The sequence below is a fragment of the Manis javanica genome, chromosome 4 (genome assembly GCF_040802235.1).
Source record: "Manis javanica isolate MJ-LG chromosome 4, MJ_LKY, whole genome shotgun sequence".
NCBI lineage: Eukaryota > Metazoa > Chordata > Mammalia > Pholidota > Manidae > Manis > Manis javanica.
In genome coordinates this window covers 74,859,540-74,884,497 of record NC_133159.1, presented here as the reverse complement: position 1 = coordinate 74,884,497, position 24,958 = coordinate 74,859,540, and the positions used below count along the sequence as shown (strand labels likewise).

Here is a 24,958-nt window from a genome sequence, read left to right as displayed (position 1 = left end):
CAGATTAAACTCATTATGATTCAATTATACATTAAAAGAGACTCATTTTGGATGCGAAGACACAAACAGATTGAAAGTGAAATGAGAGAAAAAGATACTTAATGTAAATAGTGACTGAAAGAGCTGGGGGTGGCTGTACTGAATAAGAGCAAAACAGACTTTAAACTCAAAGTTGTCACAGGAGATAAAAAAGGACAATATATTTTGATAAAAGTTAATTCATTTAGAAGGTACAAAAATTATAAACATATGTGCAATACATATTAAGAGCCCCAAAATACACGAAGCAAAAATTTACATACTTGAAAGGAAAAATAGGTATATTTACAAAAATAATTGGAGCCTTTAATACTCTATCTTTAATAATGGACTTATAAGGATAGCAATAATCAAAATAGAAAATAACTAGTGTTGCTGAGGATGTGGAGAAATTGGAACTCTTATACATTGCTGTTGAGAATATAAAATGATGCAAATACCATGGAAAACAGTCTGACCATTCCTCAAAATTATAAATATAAAATTACCATATGACCTAGTAACTAAGTGAAAACAGGTATTCAAACAAAAATTTGCACACAAATATTCACAGCAACAATATTCACAACAGTCAAAAGGCAGAAACCACCCAAATGTCCATAAATGAATGAAAATACAAAATCTGGAACATACCCATTTAGTGGAATGTATTTAGCTATAAAAAGAAATGAAGTATTGATACATGGTACCTTGAAAGTTCATGAATGAATGAACTTTGAAGACAGTACACTATGTGAAAAACACAGAAGGCTACAAGTAATTTAACTTATAGGAAATATCGATACTTAAAAAGCTATAGAGGCAGAAAGTCAGTAGTTGCCAAGGGCTGAAGGAAAGAGAGAATGAGGAGTGACTGCTTAATGGGTATAGGATTTCCTTTTGGGGTGATGAAAATGCTTTGGAACTAGACAGTGGTGATAGTCACACAACACTGTGAATATATTAAAGTCTGAATTGCATATTTTTAAATGGCTAAAATAATACATTTTATGTTATGGGTATATTACCACAATTAAAGAAAAACTGTACATATTCTTTTTTCATTTATTAAATCAGGACCAGATGTAGACAAAAAAATGCACCAAGAATAATCAGGAAATATCTGCTACATACCCGTTAGTGCTGCTGGCTTGGATAGCGTACTGTATTGGTTTTGTGTAGATATCATACTTTGACGTGGACTTAGTGTTGGTGATGTAACAAGTGAAAGTTCCTCAATAATAATACTGCTTTTGGGATGATTCTTGGGAAGTTCATTTAATCTTTGCTCTAATGAATACTTCAAAAGATCCAACTTTTGACTTGATTCATTAAATCTTGCTTGAGCCTTGAACAGAGGAAAGATAATTGTTGTCATTTAAGTAATCACGTTATTTGAATAATGTATGTATTAAGTTAAAAATTTTACTTAAAATTACTTCTGAAAGTGCTTTTCTGTCTGTTACTTTTCCTGAGCCAAGTAATTTCATTACATTCTTTGCACCTTCTGCGACTGCAAACTCTATCCTAAAATGATGCCTTAATTCTTCCATCCGAAGTTCAAGAGGACTTATGACAGGTTTTGCTAGAGGGGGGGAAAAAGAAACTTATTTGAACCATTTATTTGATTTCCTAATATGTAGTAATTAACACTCATGAACAAGAAATGAATTTTTACAACATTAGAGAAAGTTAGTCCCTAAGTCAGTAAACACTGAATATTTAATAGATAACAAGCTAAAATACATAGCTTTCCATTTTAGCCATCAAAACTCAAAATCTCAAGATAAAAAAAAATGCTTCCTCCTTAATTTTGAACCACTGCTTGTTTCCTACATAAAATTTATTTCACACCATCAGCCCATAATAAGAAGACAATTTATCTCTATTCCATCACCGTTATCAAAAGCCAATTCATTGGTCTGGACTGCCTGAAGAATCTGCATTCGTATTACTTCTATTTTTGTCTTGCTGTCCTGGAGCAGTTGCTGAGCTGTGCCGTGGAGTTTCCGATCCTATTAAAAATTTAAGTTTGAAAAGGTAAGCTGATGAAGAGACAAAATATTTTCACTGCTTTTAGATCAAATGATATCAGCAAGTGAACAAGAATTAAAAGAACACTGTGAACACTATATACCAATATATACTTTAGATATTTATTTTAAAAGGCCATCAAACTGATAGGATGATAATGAGAAAAACAACCCCACTGAAGAAAATTTGAGACAAAGCAAGTGAATCTTACTACTGTTTTAAAAAAATCCAAATTCACATTTGTAATTTTTTCTTTCTTTGATTTATACAAAATATAAAGAATTTTCCTATACCATGGTCACAAACTCATATTCGGAAATGCTCTATGGGATGGATGCTTAATTGACTACACCTAAAAATTAGAAAATCTCTTTCTTCCCATTAAAGTTTTCATGGAGCTGCATATATGTAGGCAAATTTTTAAAATAGCTAATCATAGATAGTATTAATATTCCTTTAAACTCTGATAAAGGAAACAGAAAACAGCATTTGTCAACACTGATAATAATGAGAAAGGTCCCTAGAAACTCTTCAATAAAAAATGAGACCTCAAAAAAAGCTAGGAAGGAAGTTACAGTGAATAAATTTCTGTCTTCTCTTAAGATGAAGAAAGGTCCTGAATCTGAATTCAATGAAATGATGTTATTGTTGTATCTCTGTTCAGATCCACTACACTGAATGTTACAGAGAGTCATCAAACACTTACTATTTTGGGAATTGTGTAGGCAAAATAACCCATCCAAAGATGTCCATGTCCAAATTCTTGGAACTCTGTGAATATGTTACCTTACATAGCAAAGGGGAATTAAGAGAGCAGATGGAATTAAGGTTGTCAATCACCAAACCTTAAAAAAAAAGATCATCCTAGAATTTCCAGGTAGGCCCAACGTAATTACAAGGGTACTTAAATGTGGATGAGGAAGACAAAAAGAGCTCAGAGTGATGTGAGAATAACAGACCTGTTACTGGCTTGCAAGACAGAAGAGAGCCATGAGCCACGGAATGTGGCTATCTTCCAGAAGCTGGAAAGAACACAAATAAATTCTCCCCTACATCCTCCAAAAGGGAAGGCAGCTCTGCCAATACCTTGAGTTTAGCTCACTGAGATCCATTGCAGAACTCTCAATTACAAAATGGTAACATAAATACAAAACTGTTACTTTAAAAGCCACTAAATTTGTGATAATTTACTAACAGCCGCCATGGAAAAATAATACATGGATTTTTTTCCCCCAAGTTTTGCAGTACTTAATGCCATCTCCTGCTTACTTATATTAATTAGTTGTCAAAGTCTAGTAGGCTTCAATCTACAAAATCAGAAATGATAAAACTAAGCATCAACTCAGGAAGCATTTATTCACAAGAAATGTCAATATTTGCATATTATTTAAGCATCTCTACTTTTATCACTAAAGCAGTCAGTATTAATTTGGAAATAAAACAGCACACAATCAACCTGCAGTCTCCAGGAGACTAAAGACTGGAAGCTAAGAGATAATCACCAGACACACAGAATCATTCAATAACTCAAACACAGATGGTATACCATGACACTGAATAAAGAGGAGGGTGGTGACAGGTGTGGTGGGAGAGACAATAGTGCTGTTATATAAGTAAAAAAAGAGTGAGCTGAAATATATTATGTTAAACACCAAATTAGCCTATACAGAGTGGAGGCAAAAGAAATTAGCAAATTTATAAATTTTTCTATTTCTTCTCTGCTCCCAAGGTCAGCCATTTAAAAGAGTTTCTAGTCAGAATTAGTTCTTTATTAAATATTTAGATTCCACACTATGGAGTAAGGCTCAAATATTAAGTTCTTTACAGATCAATTTATACTGTGAAGTACATGTCTGTGCACTCGTGTGCACACACACACACACAAATTTATGCTTTACCATTAAGGAGACTACCTTGAATCTGGCATTTGTCCATGACTTAATATGTATGCTTTTAAATACACCTATACACCTTCAAATTTAAGATGAAAACACTTTTCTCTTACCTTAATTCCTTTTATCCAGTATTAGGAACATGAGACAAAGTAAAGATTTGAAATAGTTTTTCCATTACTTTGTGACCAGATCAGAGGAAGAGAAAAAACTTATATCCCATAGCTTCAAATTAATGGGATAAACATATTTTGTAAGACACTTGCCTCAAATCTTACTACATTTGCAAATTTTAGTTACCTATCTTCTGCAAGCTTAAGGTTTCTTGTAGAAATTATGTAAATGGAGATACCACTCTCTAAAATAGAGTTCTTGTAAACATTAGATAAAACTAAGATGATATTGTGTTGCACTTGATTAGGATTAAAATGTTCTCTATTAGAGTAATAAAAAAAAGATTTTATTTTAATGAAGTCCTAATATAAAAGTATAAAAATTAACTATAAAATATTATGCTTTGCAGTTAGGCTACTCTTTTATTATTTTATCACTATGTGAAAAGACAGTAGTTGTGTCAAACCTTTGCAATACTCCTTTCTTAACTATTTCAATACACCATGCAGAGAAGAACATTTATATTTCATTTTTTTAAATTTTGGCATCATTAATGTACAATTACATGAGCAACATTATGGTTACTAGACAGCCCCCATTATCAAGTTCCCACCACATACCACATTACAGTCACTGTCCATCAGCATAGTAAGATGCTACAAAATCACTACTTGTCTTCTCTGTGTTATACTCAACAGCAGTTTTGTTCAGTATAATATTTCATAACCCCTATATTATGTGTGCTAATCGTAATGCCCCTTTTTTCCCCTTATCCTTCCCTTCCTGCCCATCCTCCCCAGTCCCTTTTTCCCTTTGGTAACTGTTAGTCCATTCTTGGGTTCTGTGAATCTGCTGCTGTTATGTTCATTCAGTTTTTCTTTGTTCTTATACGCCACAGAAGAGTGAAATCATTTGGTACTTCTCTTTCTCTGCCTGGCTTATTTCACTGAGCATAATACCCTATAGCTCCACCCACGCTGTTGCAAATGGACAGATTTGTTTACTTCTTATGGCTGAACAATATTCCATTGTGTATATGTACCAACCTTCTTTATCCATTCATCTACTGATGGACACTTAGGCTGCTTCCATTTCTTGGCTATTGTAAATAGTGCTGCGATAAACATAGGGGGTGCATATGTTTTCTTCAAACTGGGCTCCTGCATTCTTTGGGTAAATTCCTAGGAGTGGAATTCCTGGGTCAAATGGTATTTCTATTTTGAGCTTTTTGAGGAACTCCATACTGCTTTCCGCAATGGCTGAACTAGTTTACATTCCTGCCAGCAGTGTAAGAGGGTTCCCCTTTCTCCACAACCTCGCCAACATTTGTTGTTGTTTGTCTTTTGGATGGTGGCGATCCTTACTGGTGTGAGGTGATATCTCATTGTGGTTTTAATTTGCATTTCTCTGATAATTAGTGATGTGGAGCATCTTTTCATGTGTCTGTTGGCCATCTGAATTTCTTCTTTGGAGAACTGTCTGTTCAGCGCCTCTCCCCATTTTTTAATTGGATTATTTGCTTTTTGTTGAGATGCATGAGGTCTATATATTTTGGATGTTAACCCCTTATCGGATGTCATTTATGAATATATTCTCCCATACTGTAGGAGTAGGATGTCTTTTTGTTCTGTTGATGCTGTCTTTTGCTGTACAGAAGCTTTTTAGTTCGACATAGTCCCACTTGTTCATTTTTGCTTTTGTTTCCCTTGTCCAGGGAGATATGTTCATGAAGAAGTTGCTCATGTTTATGTCCAAGAGATTTTTGCTTACTGTTTTTCTAAGTTTTATGGTTTCATGCCTTACATTCAGGTCTTTGATTCATTTTGAATTTACTTTTGTATATGGGATTACACAATGATCCAGTTTCATTCTCTTACATGTAGCTGTACAGTTTTGCCAACATCAGCTGTGGAAGAGGCTGTCATTTCCCCATTGTATATCCATGGCTCCTTTATCATATATTAATTGACCATAAATACTTGGGTTAATATCTGGACTCTGTATCTATTCTGTTCCACTGGTCTGTGGGTCTGTTCTTGTGCCAGTATCAAATTGTCTTGATTAAAGTGGCTTTGTAGTAGAGCTTGAAGTTGGGAAGTGAGATTCCCCCTGCTTTATTCTTCCTTCTCAGGATTGCTTTGGCTATTTGAGTTTTTTTGTGGTTCCATTTGAATTTTAGAACTATTTGTTTCAGTTCATTGAAGAATGGTGTTGGTATTTTGATATGGATTGCATTGAATCTGACAGATTACATTAGGCAGGATGGCCATTTCAACAATATTAATTCTTCCTACCAAAGATCAAGGGATGAATTTCCATTTGTTAGTGTCCTCTTTAATTTCTCTTAAGACTGTCTTGTAGTTTTCAGGGTATAGGTCTTCACTTCTCTTTGGTTAGGTTTATTCCTAGGCATTTTATCCTTTTAGATGCAATTGTTAAAGGAACTGTTTTCCTGATTTCTCTTTCTGCTAGTTCATCGTTAGTGTATACGAATGCAACAGATTTCTATGTATTAAGTTTGTATCCTGCAACTTTGCTGAATTCATGTATTAGGTCTAGTAGTTTTGGAGTGGATTCTTTAGGGTTTGTTATGTACAATATCATGCCATCTGCAAACAGTGACAGTTTGACTTCTTCCTTAGCAATCTGGATGCCTTTTATTTCTTTGTGTTGTCTCATTGCCGTGGCTAGGACCTCCAGTACTATGTTGAATGAAAGAGGAAAGAGTTAGCATCCTTGTCTTGTTTCCGACCTTAGGGGAAAAGCTTTCAGCATCTTGCTGTTAAGTATGATGTTGACCGTGGGTCTGTCACATATGGCCTTTATTATGTAGAGGTACATGCCCTCTATATCCATTTTGTTGAGAGTTTTTACCATGAGTGGATGTTGAATTTTGTCAAATGCTTTTTCAGCATGTATGGATATGATCATGTGGTTTTTGTCCTTTTTTTTGCTGATGTGGTGGATGATGTTGATGGATTTTCGAATGTTGTACCATCCTTGCATGTCTGAGATGAATCCCACTTGATCATGGTGTATGATCCTCTTGATGTATTTTTGAATTCGGTTTGCTAATGTTTTGTTGAGTATTTTTGAATCTATGTTCATCAGGGATATTGGTCTGTAGTTTTCTTTTTTTGTGGTGTATTTGCCTGATTTTCTTATTAGAGTGATGCTGGCTTCATAGAATGAGTTTGGAAGTATTCCCTCCTCTTCTATGCTTTTTTAACATTTTTTGCTGGTAATTGATCTGTTTAGATTTTCTGTTTCTTCATTGGTCAGTCTTGGAAGGTTGTATTTTTGTAGAAAGTTGTCCATTTCTTCTAGGTTATCCAGCTGGTCAGCATATAGATTTTCATAGTATTCTCTAATCTTTATATTTCTGGGATGTCCATCGTGATTTTTCCTTTCTCTTTTCTGATTCTGTTTATATGTATAGATTCTCTTTTTCTCTTAAGTCTGGCTAGGGGGTTATCTATTTTGTTTATTTTTTCAAAGAATCAGCTCTTGGTTTCATTGATTTTTTCTATTGTTTTACTCTCAATTTTATTTATTTATTCTCTGATCTTTATTATGTCCTTCCTTCTGCTAACTTTGGGCTTCATTTGTTCTTCTTTTCCAGGTTTTATAACTGTGAATTTAGACTATTCATTTCAGATTGTTCTTCCTTTTTTAAATAGGCCTCTACTGCTATATACTTTCCTCTTAGAACTGCCTTCACTGTGTCCCACAGAAGTTGGGGCATTGTGCTGTTGTCATTTGTCTCCATATATTGCTTGATCTCTGTTTTAATTTGGTCATTGATCCATTGATTATTTAGGAGCATGTTGTTAAGCCTCTATGTGTTTGTGAGCCTTTTTGTTTTCTTTGTACAATTTATTTCTAGTTTTATATCTTTGTGTTCTGAGAAGTTGGTTGGTAGAACTTCAATCTTTTTGAATTTACTGAGGTTCTTTTTGTGGCCTAGTATGTGGAAAATGTTCCATGTGCACTTGAAAAAGAATCTGTGTCCTACCGCTTTTGGGTGTAGAGTTCTGTAGATGTCTGTTAGGTCCATTTGTTCTCATGTGTTGTTCAGTGCCTCTGTGTCCTTACTTATTTTCGGTCTGGTTGATCTGTCCTCTGGAGTGAGTGCTGTATTGAAGTCTCCTAAAATGAATGCATTGCCTTCCAGTTCCTTCCTTAATTCTGTTAGTATATGTTCCACATATGTAGGTGCTCCTGTGCTGGGTGCATAGATATTTATAATGGTTATATCCTCTTGTTGGACTGACCCCTTTATCATTATGTAATGTCCTTCTTTATCTCTTGTTACTTTCTTTGTTTTGAAGTCTACTTTGTCTGATACAAGTACTGCAACTCCTGCTTTTTTCTCTCTATTATTTGCATGAAAGATCTTTTTCCATCCATTCACTTTTAGTGTGTGTGTGTGTGTCTTTGGGTCTGAGGTAAGTCTCTTGTAAGCAGCATATACATGGGTCTTGCTTTTTTATCCATTTTATTACTCTGTGTCTTTTGATTGGTGAATTCAGTCCATTTACATTTAGGGTGATTATTGATAGGTATGTACTTATCGCCATTGCAGGCTTTGGATTTGTGGTTAATAAAAGTTCAAGGGTAGTTTCTTTACTATCTAACCATCTAACTTAAGTCACTTATTAAGCTATTATAAACACAGTGTGATGATTCTTTATTTCTCTCCCTTCTTTTTCTTCCTCCTACACTGTTTATATGTTGGGTGTTTTATTTTGTAGTCTTTTGTGTTTCCCTTGACTGATTTTGTGGATAACTGATTTTATTTTGCATTTAGTTAGTATTTGGCTGGTCTACTTTCTTTGCTGTGGTTTTACTGTCTCTGGTGACATCTGTTTAGCCTTAGGAGCGCTTTCATCTAGAGCAGTCCCTTTAAAATACACTGTAGAGATGGTTTGTGGGAGGTAAATTCCTTCAACTTTTACCTGTCTGGGAATTGTTTAATCTCTCCTTCAAATTTAAATGATAATCTTGCTGGATACAGTATTTTTGGTTCAAGGCCCTCCTGTTTCATTGTATTGAATATATCATGCCATTCTCTTCTGGCCTGTAAGGTTTCTGCTGAGAAGTCTGATCATAGCCTGATGGGTTTTCCTTTGCAGGTGATCGTTTTTCTCTCTCTGGCTGCTTTTAATCTGTCCTTGTCTTTGATCCTTTGCCTTTTTAATCATTCTAAGTCTTGGTGTTGTCCTCCTTAGGTCTCTTGTGTTGGGAGATCTGTGGGCTTCCATGGTCTGAGAGACTATTTCCTCCCTCAGTTTGGGGAAGTTTTCAGCAATTATTTCTTCAAAGATACTTTCTATCCCTTTTTCTCTCTTCTTCTTCTGGTATCCTTATAACGCGAATACTGTTCCATTTGGATTGGTTACTCTTAGACATCCTTTTCTCTCTCTCTGCCTCAGCTTGTCTGTATTCCTGTTCTCTGATTTCTATTCCATTAACAGTATCTCTTCCATCTCATCCAGTCTGCTCTTAAATCCTTCCATTGTTTGTTTCATTTCTGTCATCTCCCTCTGGAATTCATCCCTTAGTTCTTGCGTATTTCTCTGTAGCTCCATCAGCATGCTTATGACTTTTATTTTGAATTCTTTTCAGGAAATTGGTGACTTTGGTCTCACCAGTGACCAAAGAGAGTGCCATGAGCACTCCTACATACCATGCCAAGGGCTACCCCACCCACAGCTCAGGGGATTAACTTAGGGGTTGCTCCTACATGCTTTCCAGACTCCACATTGGCTTTGGCTGCCTGTGCCAGTCAGCTGCATGCAGAGGACAGCCTCTAGGTTAATTGCCTGAGCTGCTGTGGGCGGGGCTGCCCTCTCTCTGGGCACTGGGCACTGGTGTTTGAGGGATTTTTGACTGAACAAGTTTCTTCTGCCTTTTCATAGTGATGGAAGTAATCATCGGTGAGTGGCATGTGTGTCAGCTGGGAGACCCAAGTCCCTTCCTGCTTACTGGTCGCCTTGCCCATCTCTGCTGCCTGTACTGGTCAACCACACACAGGGAGCAGCCCCTTAGTTAATCCACTGAGCTGTGGGCGGGGCAGCCCTTGGCTTGGCCTACGGCGCTGGTGGGGGTCACAGGCGAGTGGTGTGTGTTCTACCACAACAACGGTGCCCCTTCATTCTTTTGGGACTTTACGCCAGTCTCTGCTGCCTGTGCCAGGCAACTGCACACAGGGAGCAGCATCTGGGGTTGATTCCATGAGGTGCTTTGTACTGGGTGGCCCTCAAGATGGTGTAGGGCACTGGCGGGGATCGCAGGTGATCCACGTGTGTTGTCCAGTGAGAACAGCACCCCCCTTCATGCTTTTGGGTCTCTGTGTCAGTCTCCGCTGTCTGTGCCAGGCAACCACACACAGGGTGCAGCCTCTGGGTTGATCCCGAGCTGCTGTGAGCAGGGCAGCCCTCGGGATGGCCTAGAGCACTGGTGGTGGTTGCAGGCGATCATCGCGTTTGCCACAAAAATAGGGCCCCTACGTGCTTCACAGACTCCACACCGGTTCCCTCTGCCTCTAACGGTCAGCTGCGCACAGGCAGCAGCCTCTGGGTTGAGGGCGGGGTGGCCCTCAGGGTGGCATACAGGACTTGTGGTGGTTGTAGCTGATTAGCGCATTATCGCTGTGAGAACAGAGCTCCTACATGCTTTCCAGACTCCACATTGGCTTTGGCTGCCTGTGCCAGTCAGCTGCATGCAGGGGACAGCCTCTGGGTTAATTGCCTGAGCTGCTGTGGGCGGGGCTGCCTTCTGGATGGCCTAGGGCACTGCCAGAGGTTGAAGGCGAGCAGCGCCATGTTCCCTGCAAGAATAAAGCACCTTTGTGCCTTCTGGACTCTGCACCAATGTCTGCTGTCTGTGTCGGTAGATGGCGGGCAGGGGGCAGTCTCTGGGTCTAGCCTGGTTAGCTGCACGTTGGGAGAAGCCTCTGCGTGGTTGCTGTGGGTGGCGCTGCTCCCCGGTTGCTCCACATCAATGGCAGATCAGCCGGTTTGCTTGCAGTGCTGGTGGGTGGGAATGAACAGCAGGCTGCTTATCGCTGTGAGAGGCTTTGGTGCTGTGTTGCCACCCCGGGAGTTAGGGTACCTGAAGTTCCTTAAAGTTCCCAGTCTTCTGGGCTGAGTGTGCCAGGATGATTTTGTCCCCATTAAACCCTTGTCCCTTTAAGGCTTTTAAAGCACCCACTTTTCTTTTGTCCCATGGCAGCCAGCTGTGGGGACCTGTTTGTAGTCTTAAGTCTAGGATTTTGCTTTTCCATTCCTCTAATAACCAGTACACCACACAATATGTGTCTGTGTTCCTGGTGCAGATGACTAGGGCTGGTTACTTAGCAGTCCTTTGCTTCCACTCCCTCCCTGCTCTGATTCTTTTCCTCCTGCCAGTGAGCTGGGGTGGAGGGAGTCCTTGTGTCCCACTAGGTCATAGCTTTGTATCTTACCCTTTTCGTGAGATGTTGAGTTCTCACAGATGTAGATGCAGCCTGGCTGGTGTACTATATCTTCTGGTCACTCTTTTAGGAATAGTTGTATTCACTGTATTTTCAAAGTATATATGATTTTGGGAGAAGATTTCCGCTGCCCTACTCATGCCACCATCTTAAGAATCCCCCCTATTTCATTTTAAAAAGGATTTTCTCACAAAGATGTCTGGAAGATATGCACAGATGTCAAAGTATGAAGAAGGTTTTTAAAACTGACAGTGAATATTATTCATCACAGGCAATCTGTACTTACTACTTTCTAACAAACAAATCCTACTTCCTAGCATTCCATGGTTCTTTACTGAGCACCTTGTATGTTTAAGCAAGAGTTAAGAAAGGTCCAAGGTATATGACCTGGTTAATAGAAATACTGGCTTTCATACTAAGACTTTGGGAAGATTTTTACATGTATGAGGTTGAACCACAGGAATATGCCAATATCTGACCGATTATAGACAAAAAAAAAAAAAAAAAGATCAATTTTATATGGTTTACCCAGACTAATAGAAGTAATTAACTATTAGTAATCAGAACTGTATAATGCCTGATAGATATATTTTGAATGTATAATACTTTACAATAAAGGTAACATAAATTTTTTATTTCTAAACTGTGTATTTTTTACTTTATAAAAAATACTATTTTTGTTTTGCAAGTCATAGTGGGATATTATTACAAATAAACTATATCACATACACACAGCTTTCAGAAATATGTAAATTATTATTCTATCATGTATTTGTGGCTTATTTTGCATGTGTTAAATACTGTCACATTCAGTGAAAATACAAAGATCAATCAGCTAGGATGCTACCCTATAAAACTTAAGAATTTGATTGAAGAGATACAAATAACCATTATATCAGAATGTTAGAAATAGCCAAAGAAAAATTCAAAGGAAGATGGGATCAATTTTAGCTGAGGGATATAAATCCAGAAAGGTTTGTGGGCTGTTAATACAGGTAAGATTAGAATATCTCAATACAGGTAAGACTGGAATATGTCAAGACTCCTAGGAATTTACCCAAAGAAAACAAGTTTTCAGATTCAAAAAGATATATGCACCCCTATGGTTATCACAGCACTATTTACAATAGCCAAGATACAGAAGCAACCTAAATATCCATCAGTAGATGAATGGATATAGAAGATGTGGTACATATACACAATGGAATACTATTCATCCATAAGAAACAAACAAATCCTACCATTTGCAACAACATGGATGGAGCTAGAGGGTATTATTGTCATTGAAATAAATCAGGCAGAGAAAGATAAACACCAAATGATTTCCCATATTTGTGGAGTATAACAATGAAGCAAAACTGAAGGAACAAAATAGCGGCAGAATCACAGACTCCAAAAGGGATTGACTAGCGGTTACCAAAGGGGAGGGGTGGGGGAGGGCATGTGGGGAGGGAGGGAAAAGGGGATTTTAGGGTATCATGATTGGTGCACATGGTGTGTGTGGGGTCATGGGGAAGACAGCGTAGCTCAGAGAAGACAAATAGGGCTCTGTGGCATCTTACTACACTGATGGACAGTGACTGCAATGGGGTACGGGGGGGGAGACTCCATAATAAGGGTGAATGTAATAACCACATTGTTTTTCCTGTGAAACCTTTGTAAGAGTGTATATCAATGATATCTTCATAAAAAAAAAAGATTGAAAGACTGGGGAGAAGGAGGTCTGCATAGATTGTCAGGTATTTTAAAATGAGTAAAAAGTATGAAAAGACTTGGGAAATATTTAAAAAAAAAAAAGAAGTGCTAAAGGCTAGAAAAGAACTCCAAATTTTAATAGCTTGGTTTGTCATCTGAATACATGAATGGGAACTATCTCTTCAAAATGTCTTATCAAGCCCTCTGAGGTTATTCTAGTGGTGCTAGAGTCATGAAATTCATATTGCTAATGTTTCAAATAGATGATAAAGAAATTGGCCATGTAAATTTTAATTTCAGGTGGTGGTAATGCAGTGAAAGAGAAGGAGACAGGGGTTGGTATTTTATGTAAGGTAGTAAAGAGCTTGCTTAAGTGGTATCATCTGAGCAAAGACTATAATGAAGTGAGAGAGAAAGCCATGAAAGTATTTGGGAGAAGAGATATCTAGACAGACACAGTAAATGCAAAAGACCCTGAAAGTGTATTTGGTATGTTCAAAGGACAGAAAAGAAGCCAATAGAGCTGGAGTATGAGAAATAATGAAAGTGTTTTAGAAGGTGAGATAAGAAGGTAGCTAGGGGTATATCATGTTTGAACTTGCAAAATCACGGGGGTGGGGGGTGGGGGGGGTGTCTCTGGATTTTGTTCTAAGCATGCTAGAAAGCCACTGAAGGGTTTTTAACATGAGTATGGAAAAACCTGGCTTACCTTTTAAAAGGACAGCTTTTGCTATAACTTGCACTTGGGTAATAATTTTATCATTCAGAATCAATAACTAGAGTTCTGAAGATGACTGTTTACTGTCAAGCTGAATTAATCATCCCTGCCCCTGAATTTGCTCCCCATGATAAATTACCTGTAATTGTGAAGCGCACCACCATTCCCCAGTCTGTCCACATAATCAATCTAAGAATCATCTTCAACTCTGCCTTTTTCTCATATCCAGACATCACATATTTATTCTACCTAAATAGCTGACTGTCTTCTCTATTTTCATTGATGTTACAAGAGTAATGAAGCATATTTAACAATCTGGACTACTACAAAAGCCTACATACACTTGCTGCTGTAGACTTGACACTCTCTAACTCTTCCAGTCTGAGGAAGATGGATGTGAACTTTGTAAACTTTTAAATCTGATCATGTATTTTCTCAGCTAAAAGTCTTTCAGCAGCTCCATATATCTTATAAGATAGAATCTCAACTGCTTAACTTTGTCTGAAGTACTTTATAATCTGCTTTGTCTTTCGATTATGCTATACTTCTCACTATACCTGACTCTCTCAAAGGTCTACAGGTAGAGAATGGAAAAAAGTTCTGTTGAAATCACTCTGACTTTTCCTAAATAAAATGTGCTTTTCTGGAGAATCAGATTTGTTCTCCCATAAGGGCATGGATTTTCATTGAAAATGACTGCTAGGGTTGATGACTGTTAATATTAGAAGTGCATTTTACCTACTCTCAGATAAGAAGTAAGTTGAGATCCTCCACTACAGCCATATGAAAGCACTTCCATTTCTTAAAATGAGCCACACTACTCCATAGTTCCTTACCCTGTATATACTGGGTTTACCCATGCCACCATCTGTAGAAAGTAATTCTTTTTTAAACTCCAAATCATTATTCAAATCTTATACTAAGATTTTAATGATTTCTTCTGGCAGTTAAGTGATTTTTCTCCACTGCTTCTAAAGTAACTTGAACATACCACTATTGCATATTGTAATTATTTACAGGTGATATCTCCTTTTTAGATAGTGGGTCTGTTGAAAGCAGGTTGAATACCTATAGTGTAGAAGGCAATATTTCTATTACGTTCATACTCCAGGGCCTAGCATAATAGCTACCAAACTATTAAGTCCTTAATAAACAAATCAAATTAATAACCCATATAACTTCAATTTGCAATTTCCCCTAATATCATAAAAAAACATTTTGACCCTTTGAGAGGTTTAAAGATGAGAAACAAGAACAATTAAGACAAAATCTAGACAGAAATAACAGTAGGCCTACTCCAGAGACTATAGCAGCTGTTAACAGGCTCTGGATGACCACTTGACCATTTCTCAAGCTAATTAATTTCTAATGACAAATAAAAACTATTGGAATATTATCTATTTCTTTTAGCAGGCTCCTCATAGCACTGTTCATTTTGGATCCCTGGGTATCCTAAGTTATCTGTTTTAATATGTCCGTAACCCCATTTAATTTTGGGAAGTGGTTATAGACCACTTTAAGAATAGAGTGAAACCTATGGTCCTTTCATCCATCCATTTATCAACATACGCATTTATTTTCCTATAACTTCAAATACTTCATTAACCTCTCCATTTAGTCCATCAACCCTAGATTAAAACACCTTACTCCAGAGAGTAGTAGCTGGGGTTAATTTAATTTTAAAATGCTCAGCATAATATGATGCATTCACAGTTCCAAGAACCCAGTATTTGCTGGAAGGAAGGAAGGAAGGGAGGAAGGGAAGGAGAGGGGAAGGAGGGAAAGAAAGAGTTCAAAATAACATTTGATAAAAATGAAAAGTTCCCAAAATAAAGATCAATACTGAAAATAACACAGAAAAACCAGCTCTACCACCCAATAGTAAATGTTCAAAGTTACTATCAAGTAGAAACAAATGTATTTCTCTAAAAATAATTTAAAAGTTCTTTTGAAATAAGGCATATAATCTAATTTTCATAATTAAGCTAAAAATTATTATTTATGACATATTTACACATTTCTCTCTTTTCAGCACCTTCCCAAATTTCATTTGGGTGGTAGATAGGGTACGTGGTTCCAAGAAAAGATTTCCCCCCTCCCCAGATTTCAAATTCTTCCTAAACTTAAAAAAATAAGTAAATAAATAATTTTTAGTTGTAAATTACTTAAGATCTATTAAAATATGCATAGACAAGAATCTTTAAAATGAGTTTAAATAAATGAATCTTTAAAATAAATGAGTTATTTTATTTTAAAATAAAATAAATCTTTAAAATAAAAACATGGATTTTTTAAAAAGCTGAACTTCCTAAGATTTCTTGGAAATTATAAAACTATAGAACCTTTAATTGGAAAGAACCTTCACAATAATCTGATTCATTGGTCCCCAACATTTTCTCTTCCACTTTTTACCTCAGAACAAGAACAGATTCTCATTTAGTAACAACTGTTCCCCTATACTACTGATTTTCAGTTAGGAGTTAAATGCCATAGCAGATTCTTCAAGAACCCATAGGTCTAGCCCAAACAATCACCAACGCCAGGATGGCTTGTCATTTCATCTGTCCTTTCCTAAACCTGTATGTAGTGACAGAAAACTCATTAGGACCTAAAATTTTTTAAAATACCCTTTTTGTTTTGGAGCAATTTTAGATTTATGGAAAGTAAATAGGGAGAGTTCCTCTGTACCCTTTAGAGCATATGGCCAAATTTCTTCTTAATTGGTTTTGTAGGAAAAAGCAATTTAAGAAATGTTACTTTAAAAACTGTTTGTTTCCAACTTGTTTTATTGTCCATACTGTAAAATCTAAAAAGCTAAAATGGCCTTAGAAATGATAATACAGTGTTTAAAAACCAACACACACAAAAATGCAAAAATATGGTGCTAAGTAGACCCTGGAAAGGGTACTTTACAGTGTAAGAGCTTAAACAAGAAGGCAGAGTGCCACCCTGTTCAACCTCAGCTGTGAACAAGTATGTCACATGACTCTTTTTGCCCATCTGCACTGTGAAGGTGTCACAAGTACTGATGTTGGGGTCACAAACAAATTTTATCGAGTAGGTGAATTCAACACATACAGAATCTGTGAATAATGAAGACTGACTATATAACTTACATTTTATTTAGTGTACTCACCTTTGACGATCCATTTGAATACATCTGTATCATGTTCTCTGCACCCTGTTTTACTTTAAGTTCTATATCCAATTGTTTTTGTAAGGCTGTCAATCTATTATTGCTAGTGGAACAACGAGGGTCACTACTGGGAGTATCTGGAGTCCTTGGGCAATCTGTAAATTCAATAGTATGTTAAAATAACTTAATAGGTAGGAACAACTGCTGCTTAAAACTGTAAGTTAATATTTTGAAGGAATAAAAAATTATAGGGTTTGAGATCAACTTCAAGTCATCTAAATGCAATGCTTATGGATAATGTAGGAGTTCAAGCCAAAAAAAAAAAAAATTCAAGTATAGCTGCAGGACCATCTGCCAGAGATACTGTAAAAGTGATTACATTGAGTGTGAAGCTGAATTAGATCACTACCCAAGGTTTTCCACTATTATTTTTAACTCAGTCAATTTGGTCAATTCAACCATTAACTAAATTCCCAACTCACTGATTGATTGGTTAGAGAACAAAGCATATTCAAATATTATACAAATTTCAGTTAAGTAATTCTTTGTAAATAGAATTAAGGGTACTTCACATATAATGCCAGCATTAATTAGTAATAACCTAAACATATGCATAAAAGCCTTCACATTCTGTTTTCTACTACGAGGACGTTCAGAACACAATGGAAAATGTTTCAAGGATATCAACTGATTGATAACAGATTGAGGGTGGGATGGGTGTAGAATGAACAAAAATTCAAGTCCATGGCTTCTCATGAAGCATAATGTGGTGTTTCTATTTTAAAACAAAACAAAAACCTCAATTATTCCAGGTAACCCACTTTGTTGAAACACTTGTAATCATTTTACCACGTAACTAAAATTCTTCCTGTTGAAGTTCATTATTTTGTGTTTTATCCATACTAGGTCCCTTCCTTATTTAAAAAAAAAAAAAGCTAGAAACCAAGGTACTAGATCTGGTTCAGTTATAAGTAATTTGGTAATCACTGGAAAATTGCCTAAACTGCAAATAACCTTTGTGTTTCAGGGTTCCCTCTCTCCTTAGCAATAAAAAATGGTGTGACTAACCAAGTTTAATGAATAGGTTTCATATGTGGTTTTATACTCCTCTAAAAAATTTAAAAAGGTTTAATACTAGTTCAAAAACATTTAAACATAATTTGTTAACTTACAAAAATACAGATGCTATGCTAGATATTGATGTAAAAGAATACCACTTTATTATTTATATGCTACTTTACAAGGTGTAAGTCCTGATCTAAGTGCTTTATGAACTCATTAATCTTATTAACAGCCCTATAACAAGCATTACACCTACATTACAGAAAACAAAAACCAGGGCACATAGAGGTTAAGAAACATGCTCAAGTTCATACATCCTGTAAGTCAAAGTCTACCTTAATAATTGTTGTTCTATGCTGCCTCTTTGACACTTAAAAGCCTTGTGAACAACTATACTAGTCTGTGTGTGTATGTATGCATATTTATGCATATTAATCCTTAAAAGAACTTTTGAGACAAATATTACTCACATTTTACATATCAGGTAAGAGGCAAAATCACAGTTATTAATTGTGATTCAAATTCAAGAAAGGTTTCAATTGTAATTGCATTTCCCAAATTACAAATGACCTGCTCCAAAAACTGATTTTATAAGTGGCATATTCTTATAGCAAGCTGATATAGAAGGTAAGTTTTCAGATCAGGCTCACAAAAGACCTACTTAACATGCTGCTTCTTGACAGAATGTTTTACCCCCTCAAATTAGTATGTTGAAGACCTTAATGTGATGATATTTAGAGATGAGACTTTTGGGAGTTAATAAGGTCATAAGAATGGTGAGGATACAAAGATGTCATGTGCAAAACAGGAAGAGGGCTGTCACCAGAACACCAACTGTGCTAGAACCTTGATTTCCTGTCTTCCAAAACTGTGAGAAATAAATTTGTTGTTTAAATCACCCAGTCTATGGTATTTCATTAAAGCAGCCAAACTAACACACACACATGCACACGTGCGTGCACACTCTACAGTGGTTAATAGTACCTAGTTTGGAATCTCAATTTTGATACTGAGATTAAGTAAAATCATGTAACAGGGTTAAGTTACCAGCAGTTCTGTGCCTCAGTTTCTTCATCTGTTAGATGGCATCAGTAATAATGCCAACAGGATTATGGTGACTGAATAAATTATGTGTAAAGAGCTTAGAAGGGTATGGTGCATAGAATATATGCAATAAACATTAACTAGTAGTCATCACTGTAGGAAGCATAGCTGTGGAGTCCCTAAATGAACTGTACATTACAGCAAAGACTAAATAGTTAAGTATATTCAGAATTGTGAACAATTAGGTTTTCTTCTTTCCCTCTTTTATTTTTAAATAATTATATGGCCTCTTGTAAGAAATTAAACTCACACAAAATTTGGTATCTAATTCAATAACCATATTTTTAAAAAAGAACTGGAATGCATTTAGAGTGGAAGGTCCTCAGTTGAGAAAACTATGGAAATGTGCTGTTTGTAAAATAGATGATAGTGTTTAGCTTAGGGTAAGAAACAGAAATGATTCTTGCCTGAACATTTAAACATTTGTCTATGAAGAAGCTACCCACTTACTATTTTACCATAGGGCAGAGAATTAGAACCAATGGGTAAAGGTAGCAAGGTAAAAAGTTTTATCACAGAACATAGAAACTCTTTTCATTCTGAGTTATCAAACAATGAAATGGTTTACCTTAAAATGTAATAAAATCCCTTGTCACTGGAAGCACTTACGTAGAAGCTAGACTGTAATCTGTTAAAGATGCTACAGTAAGAAATTCATGAACATTAAAGCAGGGTATACTAAAACACTGAAATATACATTGATTCCAATAGTCTGAGAATTTGTAATATTATAATATCAAACAATTTTTAGAAAAAGTATGTCTCCATTTTAATAAGGATTACAAGAACATAAGAAAAACATAGTAAGTTAAATGTATGGGCGCTTAAAGTCAGAATGCTTGGGTTAAAATCCTGTGTCTGTTATTTAGTAAAGTGGTCTTAGTCATATACTTGATGTTCTGAGCTGCAGTTTCCTCAGCCACAAATTGGGAGTTACTGTGAAAATAAAGCTTGTATAGTGTGTAGGCCAATGTTTAGGGTTCAATAAAATCACATGTCAGGGCTTAGTAAAGTAGTTGGTATTTCTGCTCATTCAATCTTTAAAGGAACTCACAAAGGTTTGTAAATAACCTCATTTTACAAATAACCTCCCCCACCCCCGAAACACAGTGAGGTAATTTTCAAAGGTCACAAAAGTGTTTGCCAAGGCAGAAAAATTTAGCCTTTTTATAAAGGCCACCTTTTACTCACTTAAAATTACAGAAACACTTTGCTATCTTCCTCAAAGTTCACCTATTTTCCCTTTTAACTTGATATTTTTCTTCTCTACAGTTTTCTTTCCTATAGGTTATGGTAAGCGGTAAGTAACACACTATAAAACATATGATTGCCTTATATTTGTTAAAACACTCATCTAACAGTGAAACATATTTCAAAATAGGGGTACCAGAACTCCCATTAACACTCTCTTCATTTAAAAAAATCGATTTTAAAAAACTCTACAAGATGAAATTATTTTTCCACTCTAAGAGCTGTCTTCAAATTGTAACACCAAATGTTGACTCCACCTACTTTGCTACTTAAAAAACTATACCTCATGATTAAGACTAATGACAACTATCTATTTGCTGCATCTATTGCTGTAATTACCAAACCAGCTTTGGTAGGGGAGGTTTATTACAATAATTATTCATACTTCTAACCTTCTAAACATTATGATACAATTAAAAATGTATGTTACAAATTAAATAAGAAGACTTTAATATAATATGTAAGTATTTATTCAACATAGTACTGGAGGTCCTAGTCACGACAATCAGACAACACAAAAAAAATAAAAGGCATCAGATTGGTAAAGAACAAGTTAAACTGTCACTGTTTGCAGATGACATGATATTGTACATAAAAAAACCCTGAAGAATCCACTACAAAACTACTAGATCTAATATCTGAATTCAGCAAAGTTGCAGGATACAAAATTAATACACAGAAATCTGTTGCTTTCTGATAGACTAACTATGAACTAGCAGAAAGAGAAATAGGGAAAACAATTTGATTTACAATTGCATCTAAAATAATAAAATATCTAGGAATAAACCCAACCAAGGAGGTGAAAGACCTATACCCTAAAAACTACAACACACTCTTTAGAGATATTAAAGAAGACACCAATAAATGGAAATACATCCCATGCTCATGGATACGAAGAATACTGTCAAAATGGCTATCCTGCTTAAAGCAATCTGTCAGATTCAATGCAATCCATATCAAAATACAACAGCATTCTTTAATGAACTAGAGCCAATTAGTTCTAAAATTCATATGGAACCAAAAAAGACCTCGAATAGCCAAAGCAATCCTGAGAAGGAAGAATAAAGCAGGGGGGATTACGCTTCCCAACTTCAAGCTCTACTACAAAGCCACAGTTACAAGACAGCTTGGTAGTGACATGAGAACAGACTCATATATATCAATGGAATAGAATACAGAGTACAGATATAAACCCACACATATATGGCCAATTAATATACAATAAAGGAGCCATGGATATACAATGGGGAAATGACAGCCTTTTCAACAACTGGTGTTGGCAAAACTGGACAGCTACAGGTAAGAGGATGAAACTGGATTACTGTCTAACTCCATACACAAAAGTAAACTCAAAATGGATCAAAGACCTGAATGTAAGTCATGAAATCATAAAACTCTTAGAAGAAAACATAGGCAAAAATCTCTTGAATAACAAACATGAGCAACTTTTTCCTGAACACATCTCCTCAGGCAAGGGAAACAAAAGTTAAAATGAACAAATGGGACTCTATCAAACTAAAAAACTTCTGCACAGCAAAAGATAACATCAGCTGAACAAAAAGGTACCCTTTATTATGGGAGAATATATTTATAATTGGCATAGTTGATAAGAGGTTGACGTTCAAAATATATAAAGAGCTCATGCACCTCAACAAACAAAAAGCAAATAACCCAATTAAAAAATGAGCAGAGGAGCTGAACAGACACTTCTCCAAAGAAGAAATTGAGATGGCCAACAGGCACATGAAAAGATGCTCCACATTGCTAATCATCAGGGAAATGCAAATTAATACCACAATGAGGTATCATCTCACACCAGTTAGGATGGCTAACATCCAAAAGACTAGGAACAACAAATGCTGGGAGGATGCGGAGAAAGGGGAACCCACCCACACTGTTGGTGGGAATGTAAATTAGTTCAACCACTGTAGAAAGCCATATCGAGATTCCTCAAAAAAACTAAAAATAGAAACACCATTTGACTTGTTTTTTACAGACATCATTTAGAGCATTATACTTAGAGTAGAAGGAATTCTACTTCTGGGTATTAACCCAAAGAAAACAAGATCCCAGATTCAAAAAGACATACGCACCCCTATGTTTATCGCAGCACTATTTACATTAGCCATGGTGAAGATATGGAGGCAACCTAAGTGCCCATCTGTAGATGAATGGATAAAGAAGATGTGACACATATACACAATGGAATATCATTCAGCCATAAGAAGAAAAAAAAAATCCTTCCATTTGCAACAACATGGATAGAGCTAGAGGGTACTACGCTCAGTGAAATAAGCCAGGTAGAGAAAGACAAGTACCAAATGATTTCACTCATCTGTGAAGTATAACAACAAAGCAAAAACTGAAGGAACAAAACAGCAGCAGACTCCCAAAACCCAAGAATGGACTAACAGTTACCAAACGGAAGGGACTGGGGAGGGTGGGTGGGAAGGGAGGGATAAGGGTATTAAGGGGCATTATGATTAGCACACATAATACAGGCGGAGCATGGGGAAGGAAGTATATAGGACAGAGAAGACAAGTAGTGATTCTATAGCATCTTACTATGCTGATGGACAGTAACTGTAATGGGGTATGCGGTGGGGACTTGATAATAGAGGAAATGTAGTAACCACAATGTTGCTCATGTGAAACCTGAGCGTAAGATCGTGTATCAATGATATCTTCTAAAACAAGAAAAACAATTTTGTTTGTAAAAAAAAAAAAGACAAATGCACCCCTGTTTATCACAGCACTAATTATAATAGCCAAGATATGGAAGCAACCTAAGTGTCCATCAGTAGATGAATGAATAAAGATGTGGTAAATATACAAAATGGAATATTACTCAACCATAAGAAAACAAATCCTACCATTTGCAACAACATAGATGGAATAGAGGGTATTATGTTCAGTGAAATAAGCTAGGTGGAGAAAGACAAGTACCAAATTATTTCACTCATTTGTGGTGTATAACAACAAAGCAAAACCTGAAGGAAAAAAACAGCAGCAGACTCACAGATCCCAAGAAGGGACTAGCGGCTACCAAAGGCAAAGGGGGTGGGGAAAGTGGGTGGGAAGGGAGGGAGGGGAGAAGGGGATTAAGGGATATTATGATTGGCATACATAATGAGGGGCGAGTCATGGGGAAGGCACTATAGCACAAAGACAAGTAGTGACTCTATAGCATCTTACTATGCTGATGGGCAGTGACTGTAATGAGGTATGTTGGGGGACTTGATAATAGGGGGAATGTAGTAACCACAATGTTGCTCATGTGAAATCTTCATAAAATTGTGTATCAGTAATCTCTTAATAAAAAAAATCTTGTTTCAGAAGAAGAGAAAAATGGTAATTCAAACACAGTCTCTGAAGTGATAATGACCACAAAATTTTCAGAACCGAAGAAAAGATACCAATCCATACATTCAAGCCATCAAGTCCAAGCAGAAGGACATAGGGGATAAAAAAAAAATCCACATCTGGGTATACATGGTACAAATTCAAAAAAAAAAATCAAAGACAAGGAGAAAATTTTAATAACACCCAAAGAAAGGCGACCTTCAAAGATGCTAATATTATACTGACAGCAGACTTTCCAAAAACATTGAAAGCTAGAAGGTAGAATGATAGAACACAGAAAATGGTTTATATGTATCTTTAAATGACCATTATATAAATCAATAAAAGTCACTTAAGGTTTTTATAAAAGATAAAAATCAAGGGAACAACAATATACAAATCAGAATGAGGGTAAATGGAGGCATTCTAAGGCCTCTGAATTCTATGGAGATGGGCAGAAAATAGTGATTACATCTATACATATTCAATTAGCAGGCTTTAATGTGTATGTATTAAATAAGAAAGTATCCAAATACAGTCCAAAAGTAAAACATACTTCAAAACAGGGGTAAACACAACTCCCTATTATACTGATAAGTATGCATATTTACTGTTTAAATTAACCATATTTTCCAAATAATTGACTGATGTTTAAAAATACTATAAAAATGGCAGGAAGGGAAAGAAGCACTGAAAGCACAAAATTAGATATTAAATAAAACCCCAAATATATCAGTAATTATTTAAGTATAATGCTCTAAATGATGTCTGTAAAAAACAAAGATCATTAGACTTGGTTCAAACAAATGAATAAAATAAAATCCAACTATATGATATTTACGAGATGTATCTAAAAAAATGATATAGAAAAGCAGAAAAAGAGTGGGAAAAAAGATATTCCTTACAATAACCTCAACCCCTAAAATACATTAATAACAGAGAAAAGATACTTTGAGGTACAAAGATTACTGAAGGCAAAAAAGGATCTGATAATGATAAAAGGTTTATTCACTAGACATATACATAAATTCTAAGTTTGTATGTGCCCAATAACATGGCTTCAAAATAAAGCAAAAATTGACAGAATTATTCCAATTAAAAAGAAATTGATCATA

At 35.9% G+C, this 24,958-nt stretch overlaps 1 protein-coding gene across 2 annotated transcripts in view; it reads right to left on the bottom strand.

Annotated features, from left to right (window-relative positions):
• PKN2 (protein kinase N2) overlaps positions 1–24,958 on the bottom strand; it is a 138,331-nt gene that overhangs the window by 63,432 nt on the left and 49,941 nt on the right. For both annotated transcript variants that reach the window (XM_073234241.1, XM_036996329.2), the window contains 4 exons: positions 17,085–17,239; positions 1,916–2,033; positions 1,458–1,603; positions 1,153–1,366 (listed from right to left, as the gene is read on the bottom strand). In XM_073234241.1, coding sequence (XP_073090342.1) covers positions 1,153–1,366; positions 1,458–1,603; positions 1,916–2,033; positions 17,085–17,239 — 633 coding nt within the window. The remainder of the gene's footprint in view (positions 1–1,152; positions 1,367–1,457; positions 1,604–1,915; positions 2,034–17,084; positions 17,240–24,958) is intronic.